The following is an 11,907-nucleotide window of genomic DNA, read 5'->3' as shown; positions in this document are numbered from 1 at the left end:
GTAAAACCCTTCAGTTACATCTCTGTTTAGACTAGTAAAACCCTTTAGTTCCATCTCTGTTTAGACTAGTAAACCCCTTTAGTTCCATCTGTATAGACTATTCTAACCCTTTAGTTCCATCTGTATAGACTATTCTAACCCTTAATAGTTCCATCTGTATAGACTATTCTAACCCTTTAGTTCCAAAAGCAAATAATAACATCAATTAATTTAGACTTTTTGTTAAATGTTGTAGTTTTGGGAGAGGCCAGCAAGAGAAGCAAGCTACCGAGGCTCTGGAAAATGAAGGTTTCGATACCAAGTAACACACTGCCTTGTTTTGGGAAATTTGCTATTTCAGGTATTTTTACAAAGTCAGATTAACACAAATGTTCATACATTTTTTTTTTAATTCAAGCACAGATTCCATGCACTAAAACCAACAGATACATTGCCCAAGTGGAATTCACAGTAAGTGGGAACATTACTTGTCCAATTAAGCCATTAATCACCAGTAGTATCCTATATACATTAAAGGGCACTTCACCAAGAAACTATGATTTATTTTGCACATAATCTCACGCATCCAAAACCAACAGTTTTGCACAAATTCATTTAGTTTGAGTGATTCAGAGTAAATGAGTTTGAATATGGCCACCAGTGATGTCATCAGGGAATCCTTGTGTTGTTAATTACAGCTCCATGAAATTAGGTAGATGAGAAAATAGCAAAAAAAAACGTCATATAGGGACTGCTGCGTTATCGTGTTATTAAGCTGTAATTAACACAACACAAGGATCCAATGTCCCCGAAGACATCACTGGTGGTGGTGGCCATATTAACTAACTCATTTAATAATTCAATAACTGTCAAACTAAATGAACGTGTGCAAAACGGTTCAGAGTTTTTGGATGTGTGTGTGAGATTATGTGCAAAATAAGTCAGTATTGATTTTTGGTGAAGTGCTTTTTAGGTTTGTAATGGCTATTTGATACACTTGAGGTGTCTGTGCTCATGATCTCATCGTCGCGCTCGAAGCCTTTTCATGAATAATGGCTCGACTCCGTCACCACCTTGAACTCTAACACGCACCAATAACGCACCCCTCCCCCCCTCCTCCCACACTGTGCAGCATCCTACCCCCCCCCTCAAGTGCAACACCCACCCACTACCGTCCGACACTGAGAGTGTTACTTTGTATATTGTTACTTTGTATAGTTGTTATTTTGTATATTGTACAGTAGTGTAACATTGTTTTATTGTATAGTATTTAACGTTTCTCTTTATTACTCGTGTGATTTTATATTTGCTTCCACTACGGCGCCTTAAGTTTGAGTCCTAAATCTTGTGGTATGCAAATATAACGACAATAAAGTACAATCTAATCTAATAGACCTGTTCGCTGTTAACAAACATACGTGGAGCTCTATGGAGAAACCATGACACTCCCCTGACTAACAGTATAATGGAGCTCTATGGAGAAACCATGACACTCCCCTGACTAACAGTATAATGGAGCTCTGTGGAGAAACCATGACACTCCCCTGACTAACAGTATAATGGAGCTCTATGGAGAAACCATGGCACTCCCCTGACTAACAGTATAATGGAGCTCTATGGAGAAACCATGACACTCCCCTGACTAACAGTATAATGGAGCTCTATGGAGAAACCATGACACTCCCCTGACTAACAGTATAATGGAGCTCTATGGAGAAACCATGACACTCCCCTGACTAACAGTATAATGGAGCTCTATGGAGAAACCATGACACTCCCCTGACTAACAGTATAATGGAGCTATATGGAGAAACCATGACACTCCCCTGACTAACAGTATAATGGAGCTCTATGGAGAAACCATGACACTCCCCTGACTAACAGTATAATGGAGCTCTATGGAGAAACCATGACACTCCCCTGACTAACAGTATAATGGAGCTCTATGGAGAAACCATGACACTCCCCTGACTAACAGTATAATGGAGCTCTATGGAGAAACCATGACACTCCCCTGACTAACAGTATAATGGAGCTCTATGGAGAAACCATGGCACTCCCCTGACTAACGGTATAATGGAGCTCTATGGAGAAACCATGGCACTCCCCTGACTAACGGTATAATGGAGCTCTATGGAGAAACCATGGCACTCCCCTGACTAACGGTATAATGGAGCTCTATGGAGAAACCATGACACTCCCCTGACTAACAGTATAATGGAGCTCTATGGAGAAACCATGACACTCCCCTGACTAACAGTATAATGGAGCTCTATGGAGAAACCATGACACTCACCTGACTAAAAGTTGTTTCAAACTAAAACGGCTGGATGTCATTTTGCCAAATGAGCAGCATGGCTGTGAGTGTGAGTCTTTCACTTTTTACATATCTAGCTTTGGCACGGATTGGTTGTTTATGTCGCCAGCATGGCTAACAGAAATGCAAATAATATTGTAGTCTGCCCCGTTGTTGCGCGCGCACACCGAGTCTGACGTATACAGCGAACAGGTCTATAGCCGTGCAGTCTCTGCATGGAGTTTAATAGTTCACTTCATACTGTTAGTTACTTCCTCTTGCACACGTTACTAAGGCTTCTCAAGGTGATCCAATTTGCCACAAGTGGAAAGGAATAATATTTTCCATTTAACATCCTAAAACATCCTTATGTACACTGCATTAATTATCAAAAGATTTACATAGTTAAGGGGGTGAATATTTCCTTTAGCGATCATAGGTAATGAATGGCTGCTTTTTTTTTTTTATATAGCGCTTTTATCCAAAGCGCTTTACAATTTTGTTCCTCACATTTTACCCGTTCACTCACACGTTCACTCACCGACGGCGGAGGCGACCACGCAAGGTGCCGACCTGCTCATCAGGAGCAATTAGGGGGTTAAGTGTCTTGCTCAAGGACACATCGACACGCTGCCCGGGAGGAGCGGGAATCTAACCGGGAACCTCTGGATTGCCAGACGACTGCTCTACCTCCCGAGCCACTGTCGCCCGTAATGAATAAGCAACATGATAAACGCTAAGTGTAGTAAAGAGGTGGACAATGGGGTACTACTCAACACAACCGGTGATTATTAAGTGAGGGGACCGTTTTCTACCAAAGCAAATAGTCAACTTACTAACAAAAAGCTCACCAACATTACTAATACTGTGCATTTGGATAATAACCCCGCGAGTGAGTGAGTAGTGCAAAAGATCTCTTGCAAATTTACCTCATTCAACACGGTGGCCCTTTTAGCTCACGTGGTGTCGTGCTCCTCAGGTTGGGATTCCCTTTTGGGGAAACGGGTTGTAAAGAAGGAATCCCCAACCTGAGCGAGCGGGGACATAAAAGAACAAAATGGCCGGCGTGTTGAATAACGGGTCAAAACGCTGAAATCCTATAGTTCAGCGCCGCCGACCGACCCCACTAATACTGACATTCCACACAGAGAACTCAATTTTACTGCATAAATATACGCAAGAAGCTCAAATCACAACAAAGCCACGACTTCCGAGCATCACCACCGCGGCAAACCTGTGGCTAAGATCTGGGGAATTATAATAAGGGATGGATAAGGTCAAAGGTCACAGGTTACTAAATTCACAGGTTTTAAAAAACGGTAAAACACGTCACTTTTGCGCAAATAACAATCTCACGACAATCATCGGATGCAAGTTGGACCGCGGGGCGACGACATCCAGTCGACTCGTCTACCAGGAGAAATAATAATGTAATAATAAAGTACAGCTGCCCTCGAGTTCTCCATAAGAAAAAGGAAAAAATGCCAACGACGCCACAGCGGGCACAGGATAGAAAACTGAAAGAGCGTGGTGGGGGGGGGGGGGCGGGCGTCAGGTCCATGCCACCCTGCGTGAGATGGCCTGGGGGGGGGGGCGGGCGTCAGGTCCATGCCACCCTGCGTGAGATGGCCTGGGGGGGGGGGGGGGGCGTCAGGTCCACGCCACCCTGCGTGAGATGGCCTGGGGGGGGGGGGGGGGCGTCAGGTCCACGCCACCCTGCGTGAGATGGCCTGCTTGAAGCACTCGGGCTCCACGCTGCCGCCCGGCCGCAGCGCCCGCTCCAGGCTCACCAGTACGTCCCGGTGGGCCTCGCGGATGTTCACCGGGTACTTGGCGCGCAGCAGCTCGTAGGCGGCGATCAGCCTCATGTCCTGCCGCACCATCAGGTACTGGATGACGCAGGTGGGCGCCAGCGAGAAGCCGTCGCGGCAGTGGACCAGCACGCGACGCCGCTTCTCCGTGGACGCGTCGATGCAGCCGTTGATGTCCTCGAAGCAGCGGTGCCGCAGGGCGAGGGGGGCGGGGCCTCCGAGCAGCAGCGTGCCGTCGTCCGCCGGCAGCCCCCCCGCGCCCCCCAGGTCCACCTTGAGGCGCGACCAGCTGTGGCGGGCGCCGCGCGCCGAGCAGGTGCAGGGCACCAGGCTGAGGCCCGGCCCGCCCCCCTCGCCCGGCAGCCCGCTCATGTCGATGACGCTGTCGATGTTGTTGCGGCAGAGCGTGCGCCCGTTGTACGCCGCGTTCAGGTTGCCCACGTAGAGGTAGTCCGTCACCTTGGAGATGACGGGCTCGGCGTACTGGAAGTGCTGCTGCTCGCCGCCGGGGGGCGGGGGCTGCTTGGGCGGCTCCGGGGGGGTGTCGGGGGGCCCTCCCCGACCTCCGACCCCCCCGACCCCCGCGGGCACCGTGGCGGCGCGGCGGCTGTAGTTGCGCAGCTTCTTGGAGCCCGAGCGGGAGGGCGGGTTGGAGTCCGACTCGGAGCTGCTGTTCCAGGGCGGCGAGAAGAGCGAGAAGCGGCTGGACGACTTGCCCTTGGTCAGGCTCTCCACGGGGCTGGACAGGCCGGAGCTGGGGGCGCAGAACAGGGAGGCCCGCTCCAGGGAGCCGGTGCTGCTGGCCGCGCCGGCGCTGTGGGCCTGCTCCATCTGGGGGGGGGGGGAGGAGGGGGGGTACAGGTAGGGTTAGGGTTAGGGCTGTGGGCCTGCTCCATCTGGGGGGGGGTACAGGTAGGGTTAGGGTTAGGGCTGTGGGCCTGCTCCATCTGGGGGGGGGGGGTACAGGTAGGAGACATGATACAGGGCATAGAATTATAGTACAGTGGAGAGCAGTGGAGGTTATTCCATGACAACACCTGAGGCAGAAATTCACTCATAATTATTATTAATTTACATATATATATATTTTTATTTTATTATTATTATAATTTCTTTTTTTTTATTAGAAATATTTTCCTCTGTAAAAAAAACGCCAGTTAGTTGTACCATTGACTCAGAATGGTCTGTTTTATTGAAATCGTCACAGCAGTATAGTTTGTTTATACTTCAGAAGGATGATATTTAAACATGGTCGCCAAAATGAATGGAAGCGAATGAGGAGCCTGACACCTGGGAGGAATGGGGGTGTTGCAGCCTTGGGGATGCTTTAAAAATATAATTTAATATATAATATAATATAATAATTTGTGCTTCACCAAGAAATTTGGTCAGCAGCCGCCACTGGTGGAGAGGTAAACAATAGGCAGTGTAAACAATATAATCAACTTGCGCATATGGGCAGGTAGGCAGTGTAAATAGGTCAAGGTGCAAGATGAGGGTATGAATGCCCTCTTGTTATATTTGCCCTACAATAAATATAGTTACAATATATATAAAATCTAATAACTAATATATAATCTAATATATATCATCTAAAATGGTAAATATATGCCCTGATGAAGTAAGTAAACAGTATAGACATGAGGTGCGGTATGCATAAGCTATGTATGCCGTGATATTCTTCATATACGTTATACATTGTCCGTTTAGGTGAGAGTCAGACACACTCAGTGAAGTACCGTGTAATAAACCTTAACATGACACCCAACTTAACACCCAACACCTATGATGAATTGAAAATGGGGGACCCTGATGTATTCTCTGGTCTGCATCCCCTTAACAATTGTATGTATTGAGCCGTACTGTACTGTACCCATTCTGCAATCTGTTAATAAAGTTTGCAATCAATCAATCAATCAACATAAAATGAAGTGATATAGAGTTCAGTAGTAAACAATTAATATCAATTAGAATTGCAATGTGATGTATGCCAATAGTGGCAAAGCAATATGACCATATGGGCCATATATCACTACTGGAGATGATCTTTGGTAACAATAAATGCACCCGTGTATACATTTATTACCCATATTTATTGTAGTGTATAATATAACTGATAGGGCATACAGACCCTCATCTGCACCTTTGATTACACCGTTTACTTTCTCAGAGTTCCGTTTATAATATTGTTAATTATATTGTTTACACGGTTTATTTTTTCTCATATTTTTTTGCATGATCACATTTTATTGCCTATATTTATGTCTTTCTACTATCACCAGGGGTGCAGTGGTGGTCCCACGCGGTACCACGCCATCCCAGCACTGTTCTGAGCAGAAGTACGCACACGGATGTGCACACAAAAATGCTTTCACAACTTTCACTCGACTCGTCGCGCCGTGCGCCAAGTACCGGTACTCAGCTATCACCTAGTCTTTGCATAACAATAGCATAACAAAGAACGAGAAGAGCAAAACCAAAATACAAGCCCTGTGGGGGCTGATCTGTGGAGCTCTCACTATGTGACAAATGGTCCCGACTGGAAGGATGAGACATTAAGTTGTGCTTCTGTAAACTGTAAGTTACATTGTTAATTTAGTTTGTATTTACTTTTCTAGTTTAAGTTCATTCAATTAACACTTTAAGTGCCGAAAACGTGTTTAGGCGTCTTTCCTAGCCATGCTCAAGTTGCCTAGGACGCCGTAACTCGTCTTTGATATTATATTATTATATTTCAAAAATCTGTGATCGGAATCATATTTCCCCTCTGCAGCCTTCACACACAGTTCTGAGCTCCTCTCAATCCTCTAGTGGTTCAAGAGCGCCATCTGGTGGCCGATCGGCAGAAGCGCCAAACAGGAAGTCATGTGGATGAAGTGGTGATCACCCATATTACTTCCGGCCACTCTCTATAGCTCCCGCGACTCCATCTTGAAATACTCGATAATAGATCGCTCGCCCTAACTCAATAAACAACGTTATTTGGACGTATATACTATTATACAACCTGGAAATGGACCGGGTATTTCGACATCCCATAATGGAAAACTGTCTACCCCACGCTGATCGCCCAACGGCCCGCGGAGACTGGGGTGAGTTTTAGCGTGTAGTATTACCGTGTTCGACACTAACTGCTATGATGAACATTTGACCCACATTAGATGAATGGTATAACGTTGCCCACGGAATTATAAACGATCCCCCGCCCATCCGGTCATCATCAGATGATACGTAGAAACTTCTAGAAGCACGTCCATTTGAAATTTTTCATCTGGCACCGATCGCTACCAAACTGTATTTGATCATCAATATAATGCATTTGGGGCTATAAATCACGTTCTGGAGAAAGCTGCAGAAAGAGATGAAAACATACTTATACTTTAGATCATATTTTAGTATGAATATGTGAATGAAAACGTTTAACGTTCATACACCCTGAACAATACATATAGGACATTGAATGGGCCCTAATAATGGCAATCTAGCAATATAATTTAAAAAGTTATAGCCCTGCAAAGAAGGGGAACTTCTCCATGTTAAATAGAGCTGGCAAGGGATGGTATATCATGAATTTAACCTTCGGCAGTTAAAGTGTTAAAGAAATTGTAACTACAATATTGTATCTACAATTACATTTAAAACATTGTTTGTTTTTCAACCACATCTGTTGACAATATAATTTCTTTATATATTGAAGGCTACATCCTGCTACCTTTTTCAGCTTCTCTATTTCAAGGCAATATTTACAAAAACTAAACTAAAACTAGTCATTTCCTATACAAACATGTTTCCTACTATTTATGCATAATAATCCTCTGTTCTGTGCGCACGCGAGGGAACATGTATGCACATGCGCGCGGGAGTGCGCGTGCACAGGGGGGTCATTTAAACAGCGTACAGGCACTTCTGAATGATATTACGACTGCACCCCTGACTATCACCCTGCCCATACCTGTACCCCCCTCCCCCCTCCCCCATGCTGCTATGACATCCAAATTTCCCCAAGGGGATCAATAAAGGAATATCTTATCTTATATAGACCATTTTACTGTTTGAAAACAATGGTGATGTTTTAGGGATGTGTGCGCTATTTTGACGGAGAAAAAGAGGCTACCACAATGTCTATTGGCACAGTGTGTATCTACCGCTACCAAAAGAAAAAGTACTCATTTGTCGGCCATGACGTGCTTTATCAGGGGGGTGCGTCTTGGATGGGGATGTGGTGGGGATTGATGTGTGGGGTGTTTGGGGGACTGGCTGTTCCGGAGGGGGGTTCACATGCCTTAGAGCGACACTGTACTTATTGTATGCCTATTCTTATGTCTGCATGTTCTACAATGCACTACTTTTATTGTCTTTTATACCTATTCTTATGTCTGCATTTTATGCATTGTTTTTATTTTGTCCACTGTATACTAATGTTATGCCTTTTATACTATTTACTGTGGGGCACTTGTGTGAAGGGTGCTATATAGATAGAGTTGTTATATATATATATATATATATTATATTTTTTTTCTTTTTCTTTTTTTTTCTTTTTTATGTATGCATTGAAATGTCTATGTCTGACCTCAAACTTGTCAATTGAAATAATTGAAAATGAAGGCGACCTCAATTGTCCTTTCCGAGAACAAAAGGTTTGACGGGACTGGACAACAATATTATTTCCCCATACTTTTCATGTAATTCCCACGTTATTTTCAAAACCTGGACAATAATATATATTATTTTCAGGTCTGTAATTCTCCAAACGTTACAGAGCTGCACAGCACAGGAGAGGAAGCAGCCTGCAGTGTCTCTCCAGGCCAGCAGGGGGAAGCAGCCTGCAGTGTGTGTAGCTGCACAGGAGAGGAGGCAGCCTGCAGTGTGTGTAGCCATAGATATATATATCTATGTGTGTAGCTGCATAGATATCTATAGATTCTATAGATATCTATGTGTAGCTGCACAGGAGAGGAAGCAGCCTGCAGTGTCTCTCCAGGCCAGCAGGGGGCAGCAGGCTGCAGTGTGTGTGGGCATACCTGCGCTTTGAGGTTGTTCTTCCACTCCTGACTATCCAGTGCCTTGAAGCGGCCATTGCTGTCCGAGGACACGGACAGGCAGAGGGGCCGGTGTGCCCGGGGGGGCAGCTGAGGGGTGAGGGACATGGGGGCCGGCCGGTGGTGGTGGTGGTCGTGCTGCTCATTATTCCTGCTCATCATCAAGTTAGGACAGGAGCCTGAGTCACACAGGAGGAGAAGAAGAACGCATCGGAAATCATGTTCAACCCAGATTCGGCTCAAACGAGGGACTAAACACGTTTAGCAAATTATGGCACAACTATGTGGAACGCCCTACCCACAGCTGTAAAGGAATGTGAATCACTACCCACCTTCAAAACCGCTCTCAAAGACCACCTACGGGAGACTGCAATTCGAAACTGGCCCCTGAAAATGTCCAACCCCCCCCCCCCCCCCCACCCAACCCCCTCCAATGTACAGTTTCTTCCCCCTCAAATGTATATACTCTCTTTTAGAAACGCTGTCTCTTAAACAGTACTGTATATTTGTAAATCTGGTATGTCATAAATGTCTGGATGTAACAGTACTGTTTTATCTGTATGTCATTATATGTTATGATGAATTGAAAATGGGGGACCCTGATGTAAACAAGACGAAAGTCTTTCTCTGGTCTGCATCCCCTTAACAATTGTGTGTATTGAGCCGTACTGTATTGTACCCATTCTGCAATCTGTTAAATAACGTTTTCAATCAATCAATCAATCAGGTGAAACTCTGGCAATACATTTGTTTTGATACAGACTGCTTGATAGTAGTTGCAGCCACCTGGTTTTGAATCGTCTGTGTTGCTGCTAGGAGGATTTTGATCTAAGATATCAGTCTAAAATATAGAGGGTTTTGATCTCATCACGGTCAGATCCAAGCTTCGCTGGTATTGGTGTGTGTTTTGGTAAATATTTTGAAGTCAGACAACAGAAGTTAGCATCCAACCTGCTCCCAGAGGTCCTAGTTAGTAGTTAGGTGAACAATATCAAGCATCAACATGACATCAATGTTTGCTCAATGACGATTTTTGGCATGCTCCCAATCAACAAAAAACCCATCACCTGATTAGGACCTCCAAGTAGTAGTACTTGGAAAAGGTTTCCCCAAAAAGACAAAATACTAGTTTAGAGACCACAAAAAACGTGTGCCTATGTCAAGCATTTTAGACTAAACGTTACCTTCAGTTAGGTCTTGCAAATCTCGATTTCACTTCATCGCCACTTACCAGCGCATTCTGAGCGACCGATGGCCTGTATCTGCAGATTACTGTGGATGCTGACTGCGTTGTGAAGATGCTTCTTGATGCCTTTAAATAAACGAGACATGTATTTCAGTTTCTTTGAGACGTGTGGTAGGTTACAACTAAGTTAGCATACCAGCATTGAAACATTGGTCACCGTATTAGTTTGGAGGTAATTTACTTTGGTAAAAAAAAAAATTAAATAAAAAGACAAGGAAAAGACCTTACCGATCCTGCCATCCTGCTTGGACGACACCTTTTTATCCAACAGCTTATGTGCTTTCAGGTCTTTGTTCCATTTGTCCAAGGTTTCCATTGTCTGCCTCCTGTTGATTGATTGAACATTTTATTAACAGATTATTAACAGATTGCAGAATGGGTACAATACAGTACGGCTCAATACACACAATTGTTAAGGGGATGCAGACCAGAGAAAGACTTTCGCCTTCTTGTTTACATCAGGGTCCCCCATTTTCAATTCATCATTTAACATACATGACGTACAGATAGACAGCACTGCTACATCTAGACATTTATGACATACCAGATTTACAAATACAGTACTGTTGACAGAGGCACACGCCGAACAGGTGGCCCACCGTCATCTTGTGCAGCAAGCCCAGCGCCACCTGGTGCTCCTCCATCCGTCAGATATTGTTATTAATCTGCAGTCTCCTCCATCAGTCAGATATTGTTATTAATCTGCAGTCTTCTCCATCAGTCAGATATTATCAATATGCAGTCTTCTCCATCAGTCAGATATTGTTATCAATCTGCAGTCTTCTCCATCAGTCAGATATTGTTATCGATCTGCAGTCTTCTCCATCAGTCAGATATTGTTATCGATCTGCAGTCTTCTCCACCAGTCAGATATTGTTATCGATCTGCAGTCTTCTCCATCAGTCAGATATTGTTATCGATCTGCAGTCTTCTCCATCAGTCAGATATTGTTATCGATCTGCAGTCTTCTCCATCAGTCAGATATTGTTATCGATCTGCAGTCTTCTCCACCAGTCAGATATTGTTATCGATCTGCAGTCTTCTCCATCAGTCAGATATTGTTATCGATCTGCAGTCTCCTCCTCTCTCTAACTAACACAGCTCTCCCACTGTTAGCTCAGTAGCTGTTAGCTCAGTAGCTGTTAGCTTGTTGCTAATAATGTGACTCATGTCGGCAGCGGCTCCTCATAACACCGGCGGTCGGTGCATCTGCTGCTAGCTGCCGTTATTACCGTTATTACCGTTACCGGCGCGAGGTTCGTCGTGACCGTGCCGGTTGAATGATTCTCGCCGTTAAACGCGGCTCCTCCGGTGAGCAGCTCGGTGTGCTCCTGTTGTTGTTGTTAGCTGGCTGGCTAACAGGGTCCAGCTGCAGCGCCGGAGAATCCTCTCAAGGGGCAAGCCTGTGGCAGCGGCCACGAATATGGTGACCAGGTGGCGGGAATATTTTCCCTGACGAAGTTGCACTTCCGCGTTCGGTTTGCGCGATCTGACGTTTCTGGTCATGTGACATCTGCGCCAATCGTGTGACGCCTG

The 11,907-nt window shown here is 45.1% G+C and overlaps 1 protein-coding gene across 1 annotated transcript; it reads right to left on the bottom strand.

The window, feature by feature from the left end:
• Positions 1–3,975: 3,975 nt before the first annotated feature.
• Positions 3,976–11,597, bottom strand: LOC311244791 (uncharacterized protein; the record flags this gene model as incomplete). Its single annotated transcript, XM_084334479.1, has 5 exons — positions 10,916–11,597; positions 10,600–10,697; positions 10,357–10,437; positions 9,108–9,304; positions 3,976–4,917 (listed from the first exon to the last, which is right to left on the bottom strand). The coding sequence occupies exons 2-5, from the start codon at positions 10,685–10,687 to the stop codon at positions 3,976–3,978; spliced, it is 1,308 nt and encodes a 435-aa protein (XP_084190605.1). The 5' UTR covers positions 10,688–10,697; positions 10,916–11,597.
• Between the last annotated feature and the right edge of the window lie 310 nt (positions 11,598–11,907).

The sequence above is a fragment of the Notolepis coatsorum genome, assembly GCF_963971535.1.
Source record: "Notolepis coatsorum genome assembly, chromosome: 18".
In the NCBI taxonomy this organism is placed as follows: domain Eukaryota; kingdom Metazoa; phylum Chordata; class Actinopteri; order Aulopiformes; family Paralepididae; genus Notolepis; species Notolepis coatsorum.
Note: the sequence above shows the minus strand (reverse complement) of the source record. Positions and strands in the feature narration are given on the sequence as shown.